Source organism: Corvus cornix, chromosome 6 (assembly GCF_000738735.6).
Source record: "Corvus cornix cornix isolate S_Up_H32 chromosome 6, ASM73873v5, whole genome shotgun sequence".
Classification (NCBI taxonomy): domain Eukaryota; kingdom Metazoa; phylum Chordata; class Aves; order Passeriformes; family Corvidae; genus Corvus; species Corvus cornix.
Genome location: NC_046336.1, coordinates 16,417,501 through 16,440,770, shown reverse-complemented (window position 1 = coordinate 16,440,770; position 23,270 = coordinate 16,417,501). Strand labels below are relative to the sequence as shown.

General features: G+C 40.7%; 1 protein-coding gene across 2 annotated transcripts in view; it reads left to right on the top strand.

Moving 5' to 3' along the window:
- Positions 1 to 203: 203 nt before the first annotated feature.
- The window catches only part of TBC1D12 (TBC1 domain family member 12), a 41,838-nt gene continuing 18,771 nt past the window's right edge, over positions 204 to 23,270 (top strand). For both annotated transcript variants that reach the window (XM_039553865.1, XM_039553864.1), the window contains exons 1-2: positions 204 to 1,102; positions 17,497 to 17,620. In XM_039553865.1, the coding sequence (XP_039409799.1) occupies positions 273 to 1,102; positions 17,497 to 17,620 (954 nt within the window). In that variant the 5' untranslated portion in view covers positions 204 to 272. The remainder of the gene's footprint in view (positions 1,103 to 17,496; positions 17,621 to 23,270) is intronic.

The window sequence follows — 23,270 nt, the reverse complement described above, 5'->3', positions numbered from 1 at the left end:
CTGGGTGCCATCTCTATGGTTCGGGGTGCGGCCCTGCCGCGAACGCGAGCGAGCGGGCGGGCGGGCGCTTCCTGCCCGGCCTCTCTATGGTGACTTTCCGGGGGGAAGAGCCGGCGCCGCGCGCCTGCGTGTGTCGGGCCCGCCCGCCCCCCCGCCGAGGCCGCTGCCCGACGCTCAGAGCGGCGCCGGCTGCCAGCGCTCGCGGCGCCGCCGGTGCGGAGGAAGGCGCGCGCCCCGGCCCCCGCCGCGCCCCCGGGGCTCCGCGGCGGCAAATGGTGGGGCCGGACGATGCCGGAGCTCCGGGCGGCGCAGCCGTGCTTCCCGCGGGCCGGCAGGACGCGGCGGCGGCGGAGGAGGAGGCGGCGGAGGAGGAGGAGGACGGGGAGCGGGATGGGAGCCGGGGCTCGAGCCGGCGGGGCGGCGGGCCGGGGCAGGAGCGGCTGCTGCAGCGGTACCTGGCGGCGCTCGGCCCCGCCGCGGCGGCGGGTGGGAAGCGCTGCCCGGAGAAGCCCGCGAACGGGGCCGCCTGTGCCGTGGGCCCGTGCGGGAGGATGACCAACGGGGACGTCGGCTTCCTGCTGCCGCCGCAGGAGCCGCCGCCGCCGCCCCCTCGGGCAGGACGGGATGAGCCGGGGCCGGAGGAGGAGGAAGCGAAACTGCAGAACGGGGGCTTCCTCCCCTGCCCGCCCTGCCCGGCGGGAGGCGTCCCTTTGGGAACAGCCTTGGAAGAGCCGCTGAGGAGCTGCCGGCTGCGGAGCGAGGCTGAGCGGCGCGGGGGGGCGGTGGCCGAGAGCCCCTCGCCGCCCCGCAGCCCGGGGGGCGACGCCGGCAGCCGGGCGCTGGCCGCCCTCGGCGCGCGGACCTGCGGGGACCGGGCGGAGCCCGCCGCCCTCCCCCCGGCGCCCCTCGGCTTCACGGACGTGAACCTGAACTCCCGCAACACGTACGAGGTGAGCCGCCGCCGCAGCGCCCCAGAGCACCTGCCCCACGGAGGGACCGCGCCCGCCGAGGCGGCACCGCCGCCGCAGGAGCCCGCGGAGAGGGCCCGGCACCGGGTGGGCATCGCCGGCGCCGGCAGCAGCTTCGCCGAGTTCTTCACCAGGTAAAGAAGCCGGCGGCGGGGCCGGTGAGGGCCCCCCCGGCAGAGCCTGGGGCGAGGGGGGTGCAGGTTTGCCGGACCAGGTCACGGGCAGCCGCGAGTGGTCTGCAGGAGCGTGTCTCGGGTCAGCAGGGTCTTACTGTGGGTTACACGAAGAGCGATTCCAGCCCTGACAGGCTCTTTCGCCAGCAAGCAGATACTTTTAGGGCAGGACAGAGGCTTTGGACGTGGGAGTAATATGATAAAGGACCTTTTACTGCTGCAACTACATGGACCTCAAACTGGAATTTGCTTCCCGTACCAGGGCATTTCATTGTCTGAATGATCACAGTGGTACTGATTAAACCGCTTGGAGAATAAGGTGGAAGTTGTTGGTATTGGAAACTCCTTTCAAATACCCGTGGAAATTGTGAAGTGTTATAAATCCTTTGCTACTTGTTGACGGTGTAGATAGAGTTTACTTATTTAGTTCAAAGTGTGTTACGGAAAGCTTCAAGGACTATGCTTTGTGCTTGAATTGACTTCTCTTAAGTTTCTAGCACAAAACTAAAAGCTGTGGGCTATCCAGCTTTGTCGCCTAGGATCTTTGTCACATTACTCACTCTTCAGCATACTACACAGGAGGTGCAGCTGGACTCTAATAGTTTATGGCACATTCTATATTACCTTTATCATGTACGAAGTGAGGAGTTTAATTTCCAACAGTTTTTATTCTCCCAAACTGAGGGGTTATAGTTATTGTTCAAGTCACTCTGATAGAACAGTAGGCCCCTAAATGTTTTAAAATGTCAGAATAAGATGAATCTATTAACTGAAGAATTGAGATGGGAGAGGTTTGATCTCAAAGTGGGATCCCAAACGGAAAAACGGGCTCCCTCTGCCAACTCTCAGGAAAGGAGGAGATGGACTCTTGATGATAAGGATAGTAGCAGTTGAAGAGAAAGTTTGGTGCATCCACTTCGTTTCAAGGATGGACTGAGAGATGTTCTGCTATTCCTACTATTCCCTATTAGTGTTCTTCCCTCCCATGCTTTTTTTCTTTTTCCCCATGTTATGTGAACTGCAGTATATTGTATGAGATTAGCTCAGCTGGTCGGAGCAGGTGCTAATAACGCCAGGGGTGTGGATTTAATCCTTGTCTGTGCCATTCAGTTAAAGAGTTGGACTCAATGATCCTTGTGGGTCCCTTCTAAGTCAGAATATTCTGTGAAACTACCTTCCTTTTGCCTCACTACTTGAGCACAGTGACCAGTAACATTTATATTGTTGCTTTTTGCCTCAAAGAGATAACTGATTGAAATTCTGGAGCATTTTCCTCATAGATGGGTTAACTCCAGGTGGCAACTAAGCACCATGCAGCTTCTTGCCTACCACCCCCTTCGCCCCTGGCTCCTCCTCCCTGGAGGAGAAGCAAAAGTAAAATTTGTAGGTTGAGGTAAGAACAATTTACTAATTTAAACAAAGTAAAATATAATTATAATAGTAAAAAATAATAATGATAATATAAAGAAAAACCCAAGTGATGCACAGTATAATTGCTCATCAGCCACTGATTGATGCTAGACCCTGTCCCCACACACTGATCAGCCCCTTCTGGGTAACTCCCTCAGTTTATATTCTGGGCATTAGTTTTTATAGTGTGGAATCCTTTTGGCCGGTTTGTATCACCTGTCCCAGCTATGCTTCCTTCCAGCTTTTTGTGTACTTCCTCACTGGCAGAGCATGAGACAGAAAGTCCTTGACTTAGGATAAGCACAACTTAGCAACAAACACAACATCAATGTTATCAACATTGTTCTGGTACTGAATCCAAAACAGAGCTCTGTACGAGCTGCTGAGAAGAAATAAACCCTATCCCAGATAAAACAAGGACAACAGAAAAGTTAGAACTTGGTGTGCAGTAGTAGTCGTTGTCAATATATATATATTGATACTCACTGTTTTCAGTAAAGGCTTAGGTAATACATGAAAAAAATTAATTGCTTCTATCCTGACAAAAGCTATGGTACAGACACCTCAGTGAAAGAGTGGCTCTCAGCAAATGCTATTTCACAGCCCATGACTGGTCCAGCTGGCTGTGCCTCTGGTGCATTTGGCCTGGTGAGCAATACTGGCTTCAGAGACTTTACCTTCAGCTCTGCCTATACATCCATAGAAGAGCCAAAGTTACAGCTGATTTAATCTCATCAGGTGAAATGAGATTGATTAATGAAAACTTTCAGTGATTTTCTTTAAAAACAAATTCAAACTTGTGTTGCTTGATAGATTTGTCACTAGATACATAAATACTAGAGTGGGTAATATCCGTTGTTATGAAAAGTGGTAATAAAACTTTTTTAACTTTTTCAGTAGTTAGTGCTTGTCTTCTGAACCAGTATTTCAAAAGCTTAGACTTCTCACTTTTATTTTAAACTGCCCAGATTCATTCAAATTCATTCAGTTGCCAATGTAAGTGGGTTATCCTGCAGTTCTTAAAAAGAGGATCTCAGTAATGAGGGCTGAAATGGTATAAAAATTGTCCTGTGTTTGAATGTTTGTAGCAACTCTACTTCCTTGTGAAGCTTCTCAGGAGAAGGTTGCTTGTATTTTTGAGTGAGCACAGAGCCATAAAGGATGTTGCTCCCCCAAATTTAAGTTGTACCAAGTGGCTGTGTACCTGAGAGAGAACAACTCATTTGTGTTTTGTCAGAGTGTGTAGCTGCTCCCACAATGTCCAAAAAAAAAAAAAAACGATTCTGGATGTGCTACACAGGTAGCCCAGCAGCCTGGACTGTCTTATGTAGGATGTTTTGTCTTGTCGAGTTTGCAAGCTGTCTAAAATTTGGTATCTCCCGTTGGTTTTTTTTCTAATAGCCATAATTATATGGAAATTCTTCCAAAAGCTGGACATTTCTTGCAGTTACTTAATAAAAAAAAGAGAGAAGGCAAGGGCGAAGTCCTACTGCCCTCAGCTTTATTGTTGTAATTGCAATGACTGAACAGTCTGATCAGACAGATCTGGGTTAGGAGGCTGCTGTTTCCAGCTGTTCCAGTTTGTTCCCAGCTCTTCAGCTACCAGGCTGACCTGCTTCATAGTTCTTTGAAATAATCCATGTTAATTGTCTGTTGTCATTTCACTAAACCGGAGATGAAACTGATGAGCTCAGGTCGGGGAAAAAGCAAGCAGCTGTCTTCAGATGCATCTTGTCCAAACTCTGTGACAGGGAGAGTGGCTGTGCTCTTGAGATCGTCATTAATAATTAAGATTCTAGGAAAGTTTGCATTAGTGACTAAAACTTTCTCTTTCAGGTAAGTCTTAGGTATGATATTTCGCCCTGGGATCTCAAGTTGTATTTGTGCCAAATCATTAAGCCTGTCAAATCAATGCTGGCAACTTTTAACTGCTCTGCATCTTGTTTCTCTCCACATGTGAAGTGGGATGCCAGAAGTAGATCAGTATGTGGAGCAGAGTGCCATGGCAAGGAAAATTGCATGACTGTGGTCACTTGTCTCCACTGTGCTACTGTTTTGGTCAGAGTAATAAATGGATTGTTGAAAGTCACCTGTCACTGCTTTGTAGTCCTGTGTATGATTCATAATATAGTCATATACAGGCATTGTTCTTATGGTTTGTGGTCTTACCTAGCAGCTTACTAGGGCAATGCTCTGTTATTGGATCACTTTTGGGTAGGCCCAGTGGGTTGCTATTGGGTGCACAATGGTTCAGTGAGCAGGAACATTGCATGGATAGTTGAATTAAAGCCATGATGATTACCTTGACTGCAGTATGCTTTGCATGTGCTGCTCTGGGGGACAGAGCAGAACAGTAATACGAAAAGGTCAAGCAGTAGCAAGTAATCCAGGGCTGAGATAAAGACATGGTGATTCTGAACCTCTTTTAAAGATGAGTTTTACTTCATAGTCCTGCAGGTAGGTACCACACATTTTTCCAGCTCGTATAGATATTATACTTTTCTGAATTGTGTATTTGCTATACAAATCTAGGTATCTGGTAGTTGGCAAAGTTTCTTATTCCTGGATTCGAAGTTGACAACTGTTATATTTGTATTATTTGTATATTTGCATTTTTGTAGTAGAGCACCATTTCCCCAAATACTTTTTTTCCAGTATTCACCTAACAAGATTCACAACAAGCTTAATTCATCATTTCCACTTCTTGTAGGTCTTTGGGATGTGATGTGAGAAATAGGTGTAAGGGGTTATAAGCATGTATGGCTAGGTAGCACACATATTCTTATGGGAACTGTCTTTAGTCTCATACTTCCTTCATTGCCCAGAGTGGTTGTGTTTATTGTCCAGAAGTTTTGAAAAATACTTGAGGAGATGATGGAAAGTTGGGAGAAGTCAGTATTTATAGGCACAAAGCACTAAGAAATCACTGAAGCTCACATCTTTGTCTCCCTCATTGTAAACACAGCCCTGTGGTTCCATGAGTAGGTAGCTCTTCAAAAGCTGCTAATCTTCTTGCCTTTACTAATGTCCTTGGCAGAGACTGTGGAGGGTTGCAGGGAGGTTCACTGAGTGTTGTTACTCAGTGCACAGTAGTGTCTCTAGCTCTGAAGTTTGTATTTCAATGTATTGCTAAGTAGTGCTTGCAGCTCTTTGCACTGCATAGACATCTACCTAGATGTGCCTTGTGAAGGTTTAGTACCAGAGTCAGTGTTTCTCTTCGAGAAAGGCTCTGCGTACTTAAATCAGCATGAAACTACAGGGGATGTACTGTGCATCTATGGAGAAGAAATATGTTTAGTGGACTTTTGATCAAAAATGAGTCAAGTGGGAATGAGCTGTCTTAGTTGTGACATATCTTCTAAACCTTCCGTTCATGTAAAGATAAGAGAACAGATTGATGGGGTCACTTCACAGAGCTTAACTTCTATTGTGGTATTGCTTGTGCCTTTATCTTGGTCAGAACTTGCTGAAAAAACTTGTGTGTTTTATTTTTGATTTTGGTGTTGTTTTTGCATTGTCCAAATTAAAACAAACCAAATGGAAAAAAGTACAAATATACTGTCAATATATTGGAAAGAGAGAGAGGAATTAAGGGAATACAACAAATCTTCCCCCCAGAAACCATGAGGGCACCCTTCACCGTTCTGTTTTTGGGTGCAGTATGTTTGCTTTCTCTGAGTAATCTTGTAATCTAAGAGAACAAATGGATACATATAATAGCTTTGAATTAAAGATGACTGGAGAAAGTAAGCAAGAGTACCTGGACCCAAATCTGTGGGTAACTTGAAACAGTATTTTTTTTTCCTGAGTTACACACATAACTTGATATAAATAGGAAATGGCATTCATATTATCGAGTTGAGAAGCTCCTCTGTAGATTCTTCGCTGTTTGCTAAGAATTATTTATTTTGTGAAGTTGTGTTGGCATGTTGGCCAGTTTCTGGCTTTCAGTGGGTGTTTCATCATAGGTAAGATGCTATGCACCCATAGAATCATTTTGGTTAGGATATCTGTTTAGTAGCAAATCGAAGTTGAATTTCAGGAGTGCAAGCAGAAGAATGTTATGCTGATTTAGTTCTGTATAGGTTTTGGAAGGCCATGTGGCTCCAACTTCTGTGTGCAGCAAGTCTTTCCCCAGCTACCCCTTCTAGAAAAAGAAGCTGACTGAATAGATGTCACTTCCAAAACCTTAGAGCCATATGTATAGTCTTCATCAATCTATAATGCCTAAAGTATTATCAGCAGTTTTTCTGTTCTCCGTGGTGGACAGCGTAATGGACAGTGTTATAGTCTACATTGATACATGTATTTACACTAGGAGTTTTTTAATCCTAATATGAGTTTTCATGAAGTAAGTTCTCATTAAACTAATGCTGTAGTTTTTTTGTGGGGAGCTGTGTGGGTTTTCTCAAGCCCAACAGCCTAAATTGCTGCTTAGTGTGCAGCAAACTGTTGGAATTGTAGTTTGTTTTGCTAAGGAGTGTTTTGCAGAGGCATTTAAACTTAATCTGAAAGCATCTTCTCTTCTCCCCTGCCCCTTCATTTTGCAGAAGGCCTTTTCATTCCGTGATCTCTTCTGCTTATTTGGGGTCACAGGATTTCTTACAGACTCAATATATTGAGAGTAGTGTGACAAAGTGAATGGGACATCTCTTCTGAATAGGCTATGACTAAAAGGAGAATGTTTTACATGGGAAATAACAACCAAAGGAGGTCACTTAAATCACAGCTGGCCTCTAAGAAAATGATCGTTTTATGCTTTTGCTCTCTTGGCTGTTCAATTATTCATTAGGTTATTTTGTCTTGATTGCTTAAGAATAAAAAAGAAGTTTAAGAGTTTTTGGTCACATTTCATTCACATGGATGTAAAAATTGTTACTTCTCTCTTCAATTTCTTGGAACTACTGAGACGTTCATGATATATAGTCTGTCCTTTTTTTCTCATAATTGGTCTTGTTTGTTGTTCAGCTGGGAAGGGACTAGGTTTGTTGCACTGGGTGGTTGTCATTGCTTTAAACTTCTCAGCCTCTGTGTGTGCATCTGTCTCTTTATTATTGCTTTCTAAGGAAGTGAAGCGTGGTTTCTGCTTCATCTCTCTCGTACTGCATGCAGCCTGTTACGAGGTTCAGTCAAACCTCTCAGAGTTTGAGAGAGCTCCAGCATAAAAATCCTACAGATTTTTGAATGAAGTCTGAACACAAGGAGAGCCTGCAAAAGAGACTGATAATTTGGCTCTGTATTTTCAGAAACCAGTCAGCTGTGCAAGCCACCTGCAGAGCATTTTGCTTCTGACTCGATATTGGAATAACAGTCTGAAGAAGAGTGTGGATGTTGTGTGTGTGAACTTATGACTTCAATTAGTAGAAAACTAATTTTCATGGTTACAGATGAGTTTATTCTTTTAGAACTTCTGAGAGCTAAACACTCAGACTGGTGTTCTTCTAAATTCCTTTCCTACTTTCTTATGGCCTGACTGAAAAGAATAGCTGTAGCCTAGAGGAGTACTTTCCTACCAATTTTCTCCCTTCTCCAAGGTACTCCTTTATTAAGAAGAAGCTATGTTCAGTTTCCATTGTTATATTGGGAAGTTTTATTTAATGTGCTCTTGGGTAAGTGAAAGAGTATCTTTTGATCATGTAGCATAGTAAAAGCTTTCTTGTTGGCTCTCCTTGCCTGGGACATTCTGCTGGTCAAAACTTCCTGAAGGCCAGCTGTAGGAATAGGCAATCTAAGCTTGGCTCTGGTCAGGCCTCAGACCTTGCAAAGCTCTGTCCTATCTGTATTGCTTCAGTTGCCTAATGCATTCATTAACGCAGGATCTTGTCTGTCTTGCTGCTGGGCAGTAATGTAGCAGTTTGTATGCTGGATGCCAGAATGCTTTAAAACTCAAACAGTCCACTAGCTATCACAGGTATTTGTGTGATTGGCATCTGTGAGATGGGAAGCAGTGGAGATTCCAAAGCACAAAGTATCTGCTTTAGGTAGCTGAGGGAAGTGGGGTGGTTTAGTCTGGAGAACAGGAGGCTGAAGGGAGACTTGTCACTCTCTACAAATACCTGAGAGGAGGTTGTAGTGAGGTGGGTGTCAGCATCTTTTTGCAGGTATCAAGTGATAGAATGAGAGGAAACAGCCTCAAGTTGTGGCAAGGGAGGTTTAGGTTGGATATTAGGAAAAACATCATCACTGAAAGGCTAGTCAAGCATTGGAACAGGCTGCCCAGGGAAGTAGTTGAGCCACCATCCCTGGAGATGTTTAAAGGTCATGTAGGTGTGACACTTTGGGACAGGGTTTAGTGGTGATCCTGGCAGTGCTGGGTTAGTGGTTGGACTCAATTATCTTAGAGGTCTTTTCCAACCTAAATGATTCTATTATTCTAGCTTTTTGTTGTTGTAAACTGTGTTTTGCAAATGGCTTGCTGTTCCTCAAATTCTGTAAGTAGCGGAGTGGTAGATTAGAAAATTTCTTCCTCATTTTTTAAGAAGCTATCAGGCAAAATTGAATGAAATCAGGCCCCTGCATTCTCATATCAGCTAACAGATCAAAAATGAATTCTTGTGTTTTTAGTATTTCTGCAACTGATCACTGAAGCAATGACACAAAATATATTGTGAATTGCTAGCTGCAGCAGAAACCTGATGCACTGAGTGGCTGTAAAAGTACTACAGTAACACCTTGTAGTGCTACATTGTGCAATTGCGTAGTTGACAGGCACTCTGTCGGGCACCAGAAGGGAAAAATACTAACTGAGGCTTAACCAGGCTGGTCAGAGTAGCAATCACCCCTGGGACAGTCTTCAAAATAAAACTCTGCCCTGTGTTTGAACTTACAGTTCACAGACTTGTAGGCCATGTCAAAGGCTGGAAATCTTTACCACCTTTTTCTTGAAAGTATACATTGTATAGAAACATTTGAACTATAGGCATAGTGACTGCCCTGATAAAACCGGTGAGTTTTGCTTTAACTGAAAGTGAGTCACTGCTAGAACAATTTCAGGTAGTTTGTTTAATCAAGTTGTACTTGGTGAGTTATCTTGGTGAGCTGATTGAAGAATTTGCTATTGTCAGGAAACAAAGAAAATGTTTCGGCCCTGCTTCTGGTATTTATATGATCCTCAGTGAGCTGTTGTAGCTCATTAGGCTGGAGAGTGGGAAAAAAAAAAGCTGATGGTTTTCTGTGGGATTAGTGAGTTGGATTGACTTCTAAGGTATGGTCTTGGAATTGATACAGCAGAAGGGATTGTAGGACATTACTTGTGCAAGGAGGAGAAATGGGCTTCCCCATTATGTGGGTTTGTGGGAGGAAAGGATCTTGTTCCTCTAGCACTGTTTTGCTTGGAGCATGTTGCTCATTAACTAGCTGTGACTTTGCTGGAGTAGATATTCCTGGCCATACAAAAAATACCAGAATATACAGATATACAGAATATCTGTAGTCAGCTGGTAAAAATTCTCCACTTCTTGCAGGATTTTGTTTTAGATACTGTGGCCAAGTGACATTTGATCTTTATTAGAGAAGATTGACCCTAGTGTTTGGTGTAGTGTCAAAATAGCTTCTTAACTGCCTGATCAAATATGAAGATGATAGAGCAGTTTGGCATAAAGCTTTGTTTTGCTACTTCACTCTGAAAAGTAAAGGCTGATTCTCTTCCTTTATTTGTATTAAAGCATTCTGAAATTTAACCCTGTCAGTCACCTTGCTTATGTGTCTGCTTGTTTATGTATGTTTTTGAATGCTTGAGCTGTTTGTAAAGCTGACCTGTGCAACAGCTCTTTGTTAGGAGTATAATGTAGTCTGGTAAAATACTGTTTTTCAGTAAGTGTTCTGTACAAAGTATTCTGTAATACTGCTAAACATTGTCAACTCTTAAAAATTCCCAAGTGTTTGTGTACCTGTAGTAAAACTGTTTTGCCAGCAGAGTTTGTAAAGCCCCTTTGGGACTGGTATCCACTAGGAACTTGATAAGAGAGTTGATTTGTTGATTTAATTTAGTCTTGTCAGTGCAGTTCCATGATAGTTCTGTTAATCTTTCTGTCCTCTCCAAGGCGCCAGAAGCCATCTCCTTCCCAGCCTCTCAATCCTTAGCAGCTAGTCCTTGACAGTTCATTAAATTTCAGGTATACCTAATTATAGCTGAGGCTTTAGTTGACCACTAATATAAATGGAAACAACATATTTAATTAAAAAAAAAATACTACAGTCTTGGTCTTGCTGAATGTGGTTGTTGTTCTGGGTAGGATTTTTTTGTTTCCTTATTTTAATTTTTTGGGGAGGGGGGGAGGGGGAAGGAAGGAGCCAAAAGCTTGCTTGTATAGCACTTCAGACTGCAAGTTTAGAGTATTACAAACATTGGAGTTCCATTGGAGAGGGTGGTTTGGGATCTTCTTTGGGTTGTTGTGGTGCAGAGAGAAAGAGGAGATCTTCTACTTCTAGAAGGTGCTAAAACTAGAAACCTCCTGTAACAAGTCTGTGGTTGGGGTAATAAAATTAAAAGAGAAGCTTGTATCTAGCTGCTGCTTGTAGCACAATGGTGGAAAATGTGAACTGTAAAATTGATTGGGTCACATCTCTTCCAATACAGGGCAGAACTTAGAAACTTGTGCTGAGAGCAATCATAAATGTGTTGGATCAAAATGGGCTGACACTTGAAGCTATTGAAATTAAAAATGTAGAATGCCTGTTGCTCTCCAGGTTTTGTAAGTGGCTAACCAAAAAGGTTTAATTTCCTTTCAATGATTCATTATTTATACTTAGAGTTGAGTTACATTTGTTTCTGCATGTAAATTATTGAAAAGTCTTGTTTAAAGCAGAGGGGCTAATTCTGCTTAATAAAGCAATGGTTTTTTATCTGCTGTTATTTCCAAATTATTTCACGTAAGGCCTTAACAGAATGGCCAAGACTGGAGTATGGAGAAAAATTCTGTTGTGTTCTTAAGCAGCTTTTGTGATTTGCGCATGGTAAAGAGATAGCCAATACTTGGCTATAGTTGTGACAGAATATGGAATTGCAAGCTTGTAGGGGTCTTCAGAATTTGTTCTAAAAGCATGGTTTTAAGTAAAAACTACTCATTTCAGTGTGTTCTATCTGTAGAAATCTATCTATAGCAATTCCTGGACCATGCCTCTTCTAACTCCTCGCTGATACAGCTCTCTGGATGAAGATTATTGGGTAAATAAGTAATTTCTTTATCAGCTCGTCTTTCAGCTAATTCAAATTTCAGCAAGTTTCAAACATAGACCTATGTTTTTATGCCTATGAAGCTTATTAAAAAATTAGCATGGGGTGGAGCAAGAGCAGATTGCGTGCACAAGCAGAACTCTGTTCTTTATGGAGATGCAAAATCAGTTGTTTTGTAATACAAATGCAATCTTTAATGAATTTTGTTACTTCATTCCTCTACAAGTTCTGAGGTTTTATTGGAATCAGTAGATTTTTAATGTTATTGCAGAGAAATTTAACTTCAGGGCTTTTAATTGCCTTTTTTTAACTACATTAAAAACACAGAGAAAGCTTACTGGGTTTTTTTGTCCAACTTGATGCTCATTTGTAGCATTACTTCTGTGCTGGATCTTCCTTCTAAGCCTTTGTGATTCTGTGAGGAAAAATTATATATGATAGAGTGAGCATGTTCTTAATAGGATGCTGATTCCTTCCTGTTTGTGTGTTGCTTCCCTGGATTTAAAACGATGCAGTTGTCTTATGCAGTGTTTACTAACAGGTACTAGGTGCTTAATCAAAAGGAAAATCTAATCAGCCCTCACTTCCTCTGTCAGTTCTTGTGGCTTTCAAATCTTGTTTCTCAGCATAACAACTTCCCTGTTATCAAAGCTCTTGAAAGGTGGATGCAATGAGAAGAAATGATTGATGATGGAAAGTGACAGTACACCAGATTGTTGTATGTAAAGTAAAAGTCAGAAAAATATTTTGACAGTTAGCTTTTTTATCTAAAAAAAGTAACTTTTACTATGCTAGTATAACTTGAGGTCTCTTTTTGGAGCTATTTTATTTGTAAATTAGTGAGTAAACATTTTGAACAAGCTCAAAGTTATGTTGTAAGGATAAGAAATCAGAGAATAGTAGTTTACCTTTCAGCATTGAGATATAAACACAGTAGTAACTTATTTGTAAGAGAACCCTAAATTCTGAATATTTTATTTAGAAAGAAATTGATTCTTTGGTGCTGCACTGTGTGTTTGCTTTCCAGGGATGCCCATAGTTTAGTGGGGGGTGGGTTGGTTGGTTGGTTGGTTGGGGTTTTTTTGTTTGTTTGGGTTTTTTTTGGTGGGGTGTTTTTTTGTTCGTGTTTTGTTGCTTTTTTTTTTTTTTGGTCTAGCATGATGCAGCATTTCAAATTAAAGTTGAAAATTTAATTTAAGGAATTAATTAAATTAATTAATTTAAGGAAGCATACTTTCCTCATGTGTAACAGTAACGATGATCACATGGTTTATGCTCTCTTCTGAGACCACTTGAATTTTGCCATTTTTCTGTAGTGCAGGATAAATAAATTAGAGAAAGGTAGGCTCATTTTTAGTATGCTTTATACTGATATTTGCCTTAAAAGGCTCAGGTGTAAGATCCAACCTTCCTGTACACCTGAAATCTGCCTACAGATTGCTAAAAGCGTCAGAATAGGTGAAGCTTGAGCCTGAATGTGGAGTTCGAATGACAGGGAAGGAAAGCTACTTAAGTAGCTGGGATACACAAAGCAGTGGAATACTGATAGCCTGCTGTTTGTGGCACCCAGTGGAGTTGTACAAAGGGAAGATCCATATATGTGATCTTTGTTGAAAGAACTGTAGCAAAATGATGTCTAGCTTGAAACTAGATTAGTTTGACATTTTTGGTCAAACAAAAGATTCTTGTAAGACTCCTGGTCTTGTGGAGAGGTGACTCAATTATGTCTAGAGGCAAAGTGCTCGAGATGTATCCACCCTGGAGCCTTTCCTACCTGCTGATGTTCGTGGTTGCTGCTGTTCAAAGCACTTCAGCTTTCTTTGAGTGGCTGTTGTGCAAATATGGCACAGTCTGGTTTTGGATAAAATTTAAGGTCAAGCTTGAAGTAATTGTCATATTTTCCCCTAAATCTTGGAAATCTGTCATCCTCTTGGACTGACCTATAGCTAGCTTGGAAACTGGAAAAAAGTTTTTTGTGTTGAGATTTTTGAGGGGGGGAGAGGGGAAGCCAAAACCCCAAAGTAAATAAAAAAATTCATTAAAATATCAAGTTCCACCTATCCCCTTCTGACACATAATTCTATTTGCATTTAGACTACAGTAATTTATCTTAAATAGCAACAAATGTGATTTTTAAAAGCAAAAGTGGAGTGGAAATAAGCAATTTCATTAGTTGAGCATAGTGTTAATGCCACCTGTAGAAATGGTTAACGTTTTTTAATTACTGTACCACCAGTATGGTGAAACTTGCCCAGACTGCTGTGGGCACAGGCAAGAATAGTTGAAGCAACACTGTTAAAACAAGGAGAAAAACCACCAGTCATAGCTGTCGTTACAGCCACTGTAGTTGTGTGATCAGAGCCCATAGGTTTTTGTTTAGTGTAACCCAAACCATGTTAGCAATAGAAGTCTTGGTCTGTGCCAATGACTTCTCATTCTGTGGTGCTTCATTTAATTTTTGAGCTCTTCAAGGCACCTACTGAAACATTTTGGTGTGTCATTTGAGAGTGTTAATATGTGTTATATAAAAGAAGCAGGGGAAAAAAACAACCTTGCAGCTTTGCCCCTGGGCTTTTGCAAACTAGAGCTTAAATCAATGAACTAATTTAATACTTCTATCCCATGGGTCCTTGCAACAGAAAGCATTGTCTAAAGTGTAAGCTCTTTTTTAAGGAATTTTGAGGTTTTTGCGTGGATTTTGAGATTCTTTACCAAAATGCTATTGACTCTTCAGCCATTTCAATGGTTGACTCTTCCCAGGACCAGTGAAACTCATTAATATTCTAAGCAGCAAAAAATACATCAAATGTAGTACACTTCCTGCAGTTCAGTGAATGCAACTTGTAAGCATTCACAGATGCTGTTCCTTAACAGGGCTTTTGTAAGGCTTTACTGCTGTCAAGAACACATCAAATGTGATACTGTTAGCTGCCAAAACAATGTATTAAAAAGTGTCCTTTCATCTTCAGCAAAGTTTATTTGTAATCTCTCATTAGTTTCTTTTGGATTAGAATTCCTATGTGAAGTTTATTCTGACATGATACAAAGTTTTACCAGCTTTCTGCCTTCACAAGAAACAGACTTCATTGAATATGTGCTCAATAAAAGTAAAACTTCTTTCCTTCCAGACTACATTCTGGAAGGTTTGTTTTAATGTTTTATTTGTTTAAAAAAAATTAAAAATGAAAACTTATAAAAGCTATGAGCATGCCTAATTCTTTTATATAGAAATATTAATTAAAACCTTCTGTATGTTTACACATTTTTTTCCTTTTAAAAATCTACCAGCTTCCTGGTTAATAATAAACTGGCTTTGATACAGTGACAGGTTGCCATCAATATTAAATGCAGCTTTCAGCTTCTACAAGTGCTAGAAGCAGTGGAGTTCAACTGCCAAGTAATCCTGGTGGTATTCCATAGTAGGTACAGAGACTGGATGGTTATTGCTACCCATGAAGTCAAGAATGGTACTCCAGAATGCACCTTCCTGCATACCTGCTTTTGGGGGTAAAGGTCTTCCCTAGTTAGGTTCAAATACAGCTGCTGCAGAAGTTGCAGATTTAAGGGCAAGGCTGTGGGGTAGTGCATAGTGGCATGTTGTCTTTAGAAAACGTCTGTCTTGTTTTGTTGATGATTCTTTGAATGCTCTTCTTTCCCTCCTGAAGACAATGTAAAACACTGTGAAAGGTGTCTTGTACTTGTGAAATGAGCCTTTGTTATTTATGTAAGCACACTCTTTTTTTGGTCTTACTGAGTGGATCTGTTCATTTCACTAATGGTGTGCAGTCCTGGGATTGACTGAGGATAGTATTTTTTAAAGGCATGTCTTTTTCACTGTTCCTCCTTTCCAGGCTTTATATCAGAAATCACTGTCTTGGAGTTTCTGAGTGCTTACTTCGCTTCCACAGGGATGGGCTAAGATATTGCAAGTTTCTCTGATGGGGACAGAGTTGTGACATGTGTGGTTATCAACCAATGCTTACTAGAACAACTCATGTTAATTAAGTTATTATTAATAGCAACAACTAGATTCCATTGATGACAAACAACTATTCAAACCATGCAACCAATTATTCCCAAGTGTGCTTTCTCAGTAACTGGGTTGGAACAACATCTGGGAGACTTCCACAGAAGTGGCACAGTGTACTGAGACACCAACAGCTTCCATCTGGGCATTCCAAAAAAATCTCTCATGGTGTTCTCTTTCATCAGGTGTGCATGTGTAGTCCTGTACTCCCTGTCTGCTTATAGCAACTGCTGTTTTCTTGAATGCAGTTTTTTTGTTTGTTTGTTTGTTTTTTGACAAGCTGTTGATGATGATGATAGTAGTGTGCAGCAGTGGCCTCAGATGGAGTGAAGAGAGTCTTGGTGTTCTGGGTTTCTTGATTTTTCCTGGATTCCACAGGACCACCAATCTTGAGCTTACCAGTTTTTGGGAGGCTTCCATGCTCTATCTACTTCTCCATCTCTCCAGTTTGCTGGTGGCTAGATCCTCAACTATGCCAAATATACAGTCTGTAGAGTTCATTCACGCAAACTTGTACAGAAGGGATTTTTGACAGGCATTTGCTCGTTTCCCAAATAACAAAAAACATTCTGGGAACTAAAAAGATAGCTTGTATTTGAAGATCGTACAATGCCTTAAAAACACTAACAGTTCCTAATTGTAAAACTATGCTGCCTGGCTAGAAACCCTGACAGCACTGGAATTTAAGAGCCCTGAGCACTTATCATCCAGATTGTGGTTGTTGAATCACGCTTCTTTTATCTGGGCAAAGCCAACAGATTGTTTGCTGTGTGTGTACGTGACTGCATCCAATTTGAAAAGGAATTATATTTTAAAATACAGCAAATACTTTAAGTGAAGAAATCTGGGATCTCTTTCCAGAAGAAGAGTGTGAAGTTAGCTAGTTAACACTGTACAAAAACATCTTCCACTAAAAGTGCTCCATATTCTGCTCTCTGAGGTAAGCTTCCTGAGAAATAACCTTACAGACTACTGAGCTTTTAATCCCTTTGCGTTATGAGTTTCTGGAAAGTAACTTTCCAATATTCAGAATAAATACACTTCTTTCATTTTTAAAGCACTCGTACATAACATGCTCTGTGGGAGCTTGTGATTGGAGTCAAATAGTACAGCTGAGTATCTGACAAGTGGTCACTAACACGGTCTTGTGATGGTTGGCTTTCTAAGAAGTAAGAGCAGTGCAGTCATCTGCTCTTTGAGTGTAATTGCTATAGGCACTGCTAAAGGTTATCTGCCAAACCGAAGCTGTGTGATTGTTCCCTGGTTTTCTAGTCCATGCTATGAAAGTTGAAGGTGAGAAGATTGATAGAAGTAATAATTCACCATTTTAAAAAAACCTCTTCAATTACAGCGTTTTTCAGCTGTTTTCATTTCAGTCTCCCAATAAGTTAGGAAGATACACTTAAAGCAAACCCCAAACAAAAGTTTGAGAGTCTGCTGTATGCTGTTTATATTTAAGGAAATGCTTGGTATTACTAAAAAAAGCTCTGATACTGCATAAAGTAGTTTAGGGGTAAGGTTGAATGTTAAGTACAAATATTAGCATCAAAGCACCTGTAATGAAAGATGCTCCACTTCAAATTAATTATTTGAAAGTAGAATGCACTATGCATTTTCTGAGCAGTAAATCTCTACAGTTCATCCAAGTGATAAACTGGCGGGGAAATTGAAGAAATTTAAGTGGGCACAATATACTTTTATATGCTTATAATAAACAAAAGGAAAACCTTCCTCTCTTTTCAGAAACTTTTTCACTAAAAGGACAAAGGAACTCAAACCTGCTGTCCAAAGTGCTCCTGGTTGGAAGTTGTTTGGAAAAGTCCCACCCAGGGAAAACCTTCCAAAAGATTCCAAAATTATCCAGCAGGTGAGTAAACATCTCACAACTCTAGGTACGGAAATTGTAAAAATGACACCCAGGCACTGCATTTCCCTGCTGTTATGTCCACATTGGTGTTGTTTGACCATGGGGTGCTCTGAGAGCACTCTTTTGGGGCTTTGCTTAAATAATAGTAATTACTAAGGAATCTTGTGTTTTATGATTAGCTCGTACATTCTTCAGTACATCTCAGTACTTACAAAAAGTACTTACAAAAAGGTGGTGGTACATGTTCAAAAAGAATGTAACCTGTTTTTGTCAAGACATTAGAACTTGTATTAATTTCCCATAAATTTTTGTCTTATTTAACATGGTATGCTGCAGTCTGGCTCACTTTTACATAGTCATCCTTGCCTGGAAGACTTCCTATGTAGGTAACTTGTGACAAATTGCTTGGAATTCTGAAACAAGTCATCTTTTTAAATTTAAAGTGTTAATTTCACTCAAGATACTTTGTTGCAAAATAATATTGTATATTGAACTTGTTTTGGAGCTACTGGGATTCTTCACAAAGGTACCTCTGATTTCCTTTCTCTGTCACAAAGTTGCACTTCCATATATTTGTTCCTGTGGAGTCTGTCTGTGGTAAAATGTCAGTCTTCACAGGTGAGCAATTGGTAACGTATCTTTGGTGTAATGTTAGCATGCAAACCTGAAGCTGAAACATTAGTTGACATAAGAAATATGAATGTCCCCTGTGTTGGTTAAAACAGTAACTTGAATCTCTTGAGAGCTGCTTTCTCTGTCTCCTTTCTTGAATTCCAAATAAGCTGATGTGTTTGCCAGGTGCAAATGGCTGTGAATGACGCAGTGTTCAGTTATCTCCTTGAAAGAGCTTTATGGCAAAGAGGGTGTTTTGGGAGCAACTAAAGTGAAAAACGAGAGAATCTTTTTGAAGGAATTCAATGCAGTGGGACTTGTGACTCAATAAAATGTTGCAAGAAAATGATGAAATTACAGAAAGTACAGTCTTGTCCGTTGAAACTACGTGACCTTTAAAGGTCCCTTCCAACCCACATCATTCTATGGTTTATACTGTGAAGTAAACTGAATGCTTCTTGTACATTTTCAAATACAATTTTCTTTTTGAATGTTTTTCCTCTTTGGGTGGGAGAGGGCAAGCATTCTTAGTTTGCGTGCAGGTGGATGCTGTTGGCCTTGTGCTGTGAAAATACTGTGGTAAAATCCAGATGTCTCTTCCATCCTGAGAAATGAAGAATCTGCACAATGCAACGTGTCATCTGCTTACTGTTTTCTAGTAATGAAGATATTTGTTCTGGAGACCATGTTATAATAGAATGGTTTGGGTTGGAAGGGAGATCTACTCTCCCTGCTATGGGCACCTTCTAATAGACCAGGTTGCTCAGAGCCCCATCCAACCTGACAGGGATGGGGCATTCACAGCTTTCCTGGGAAACCTGTTGAAGATGATGATCTGAAGAAATTGTCCTACTTTCCTGTTCCATTGTCCCTCAGTGATTGTGTTTGTTTTAAACTGTAGTGTTCCCATTTTTTTTAACTTCTCCAAAGTGTCAGAAAAGCAAATGTATTACAACAATGTATCTTTAACCATGATTGAGTTGCTCCTAGTCATGTGGTTTGTGCTATAATGTTTGCCAGATTAGACTCACTGCTGGATTTACATGATCTTGAGTAAAGTATCAGTAATGGCTAATATTTTTAGCTTTCTATTTGGCTAAAGCATGCATGGTCTTTAGATAAAGCCTCATGAGCTAAGAGGCACAGTTACCAAAGGGGAACCAGCCTGACAGTATGCTCTGCACACAGTTAGAGCTACATACCTAAGGAAATTGGATATTAAACTGAGAAATGACCCTTATGTCTCCATAGTTAGTATATGTCAAATGTCTTGCACGTGTGTTTAGAATTTACTATATAGCTCCTTGTGCATATGCCTTTGAAGAAAAGCCAGTGGTTTCTTTCGTTGAAAAATGTTCAAATTTGCTAAGTTGGTGATGGGTTAGAATGAATATAGGCACACTTGGTTATTGAAGATCAGTGGGGAATAGCATCTTCACTTTCAAATGGCTGACTGTAGTCTCTAGACTAATTCCTCATTAGGCAGAAAATGTGAGTGAAAAGAATATAAGGCCTTGAAGAAGCTAATAGAAATATGATTCAAGCTTAATATGTTTTGTTCACATGCAGTTCTGTGAACCTGTCAGGTTACTTCATAACCTGCATGGAGTGTGTCTCAAAAGCTGTACTTCGACTTTCTAAATTAGAGTGGAGGAATCAAATGTGTTCTGAAACAGAAACCCCACATTTTCCCCCAATTTTTCTAGCTCTCTGTGGTCAGAACCATGGTTACTTCTTGTTAGCCAGCTTTTGTACAATGAACTTTAGGTGTAAGACTACAAGGCAGTAGGAAAGCTGCCTGTGAGGGAGTTTATGGTAGTCTATTGTTAGCCACAAATCTTGCCGTTCCCGAACATTATTTTTCATGGTTGGACATGGTCCTTTCACTCTGCTGATGTCAGTAGCCAGCTTTGGGAGGGTGCAAATAAACACTTGATTAAGGAAACTCAGTAATGAGTCAGCATCCTGCGTGTAGAAGATGAGATTTTAAGAAGCCCTGTTGCAAGAAAAATTAACTCACAACAGGAAAAACTTTGCAATTAATAGGATGAGGAAGTCTTTTGGATAAGGATAATACTTACATAGAAGTTTTATGGCAATATCATGAAGCATGAAGTACTTTCATATTAGTAAAACTGAGAAATTGCGTCACTGTAGATTTACAGCCAAAAGACTCTAGTAGGGCTTCTGTGCCCCTATTCCATCCCGGCTGAAGGAAGCCTCCTTTGTTCTCTTTGTTATGGTAAGGATGATGTAGTAAATTGCTAATTACATTTAAATGAATGCTTGTGGCTCCCAGTCACTGTCTATCAACTAGACACTGCTGCATGTGCCTCTCCAGAGAAGTCAGGTAGTGATTGTAATATCTTGAATAACCTCCAAGAAAATCTGGAAACCTGATTGCGGATACTGTTTCAGACATTTTTCAGATGACGATGCCAGCCAGCTGTGCCTTCAGAGACTGCCTCATGAATATTATTGCAAATTATTTCTTTGCAAGCCTCTTAGCCCGTGTAGAAGATGATGAATGTTTTTGTGGCACAGCAGCCTGTGGGGTTTGCCTGCACGGTCCCCGCAGCTGCGCTGCCTCGGGCGAGATGCGCTTGCTCAAACTGGGTCAGAGGTTGAAAGTTCTTGGCAGCTGCATCTCCCCGCTCGCAGCTGCTGGCATGCTCATCTCTCATTGGATTTAGAACTGCCCAAGCAGGATGTGATTGAGGCCAACTCTTTTGCTGGACATCTCCTTCCTCTGGGCTTCTTTCCTTCACTGTTTTTTTGAAAAGGGAAAACAACTCCCCAGGACTGCAAATGTCAAATACATTTGATGGTTTTAGGAAGTGTGCCTTTTTTCATGAACTGCAGCTAATAAAACTAGCTATTATAAGAAGCATGTTGTCATTAATGATGAGTTTGGTAAATTCTTTTCAGTCTGTACAGAAATCTGCTTTAAATTAGACTGCTGAAATACTTTAATGCAGAAGCATTTAAAGCAGAAACAGACTTGTGGGCTGATATATAACATTTTGGAATGTATTCACTAAAGTCCAAGTTCTGTTTAAAAATGCAAGCTCAATTTCAGTTTTTGTGCTTACGGTTAAAGAAAAGAGCTTTTAATCTATGGTAAATTTTTTTCTGAATATTAAGTCATTAAGTTTAGCTTACTTTATTAAAGCAGGCATGCATACCTTTTATTAATTTTATTAATTTGTTTAAATTACCCTAGTATGGTGGGGTTTTTTTCTAATATGCCTGAATTAAAGTAAACTCAAAATATGCAATTACACGTTGCAAAATTTAAAAAAAGTAAAATATACACCAAATTAGCTTTATCAGCAGTTTTAATAACACTGTTCTCAGTGGCAGCCTTAAATGAAGTGGAAAAATAAAAGCTTCTTTTCTACTTAAATCTGCCACACCATTAAAAGCTTGCAGTGAATTTAGAAATGACTGCTTATTCAGAAGTGAAGCCATCTTTTCCAATAGCTGTCACCTTGTGTACAAAATGGAAGGCTTTAATCTTAGGCCTGTAAATACTAGCTTTGACTGGGTCACTGTTTTACATCTAACCTCTGAAAATGTGCTGGGGTAGCTCTGAAATCTTTACAAAAAATAAATACTTGAGGGCTAAAAAACTTTAGTGTCTTCACTTGCGTATTTTTCCAGTGTTGTTATCTCCAGTCTGAGATCTAATGGAGAAATTGCAGTCACTGGTTCGGCAGAATTCCCGTGGTTTCCCAGGGACAAGGGTTTTCAGAGGCTTCTCTTCAGAGGAGCAGATGTGTTTTGAATCGGTTTTTGTATGACTCAAACCTTCTAGCTTGCAATATTAACTCTTCACTCCAAACTTGGTTGTTAGAGTTTAGAAGTGCACAAAGCTCTTAATGCTTATAAAAATGTGTATGTGTGTAAACAAACAATGTAAAAATTGTAAACAAACCCAAGGACTGACTCTCTCAGAGAAGTTGTAAAATGCTTTTTCACAGGAGTGGTTCTTAAGTAGATTGTTATTTAGAGGTCATGTTGGCTCACCTTGAACTACTACTGGAGAAAAGAGAAAGGCAAGACTTCTGCCTGTTTGCCAGATACAGGGTAGAAACACATTGGTAACAAACTGCCTTGAAAAAGGACAGATAATAAATGGGGGTATTGGGTCTTGCAAGGAACCTGTAACACCTGAATAACAATTAGTCCTACCAGAAGCAGTGAGGAGGCTGGGATGGTTTTCTTTGTAAATGCTGTAGCAGTTCAGATTGTCAAGAAATTTCCCACGATTTGAGAATTGCATGTAGTTAATAAAATATCTATTCTAGAGGTAAACCAAAGACATTCCCCAGAGTTTTAGATTTCATCAGTGATGATCTTGTCAGTAAATGGTAATGAAACTGGTAGGACCTCAGAGTGACAAATGCTTTCTTTTGTTTTGCATAAAGGCTGTAAAGTACAGTTCAGCTCTTACTGCCAGGACATTCCCAGTTTGACAAGGGAATGTTGTTAAGGAGAACTTCTTACTGTGTCAGTGCTATGTTGGTGGCACAAATGTATCTTCAGGGAAGCACCTTACGGGGGGGGGGGAGGGGGGGAGATGGGGAATCAGTGTTTTGAAAATAACATGGAGGTATTGAGTCTGCTGATGTGAATTCTTCTGATTGCTGTTTTTTTTAAAAAACAAAGTCTTTGAAGACATCTACAAAGAGTATTGAAGCAACCTTTCGTTTGCTAAGGCTTGAAAAATAAAGCATAGGCATTGTATGTATTTTCATTTCTGTTCCTGACAGTTGCTGTATTTGGAGGAAACAAAGAATATAAATTGAGGTAATAAAATTATAGAACTTATTTTGCTTTGATTTGGTGGGACATGATATTTTATTTTTTGGTCTGCTGGATTCTCTTTATGGGATCCATCCCCATCTATGGGGCCTTTGAATTTCTTTAGCAAAGCATGATACATGGATTTTTTTCTTCTCTTAAAGAACTGAGCATTTGTGGGTTAAGCAGACATGCTGCTGAGCTTGAGGTGCTGAGATAGCAAAATTATCAT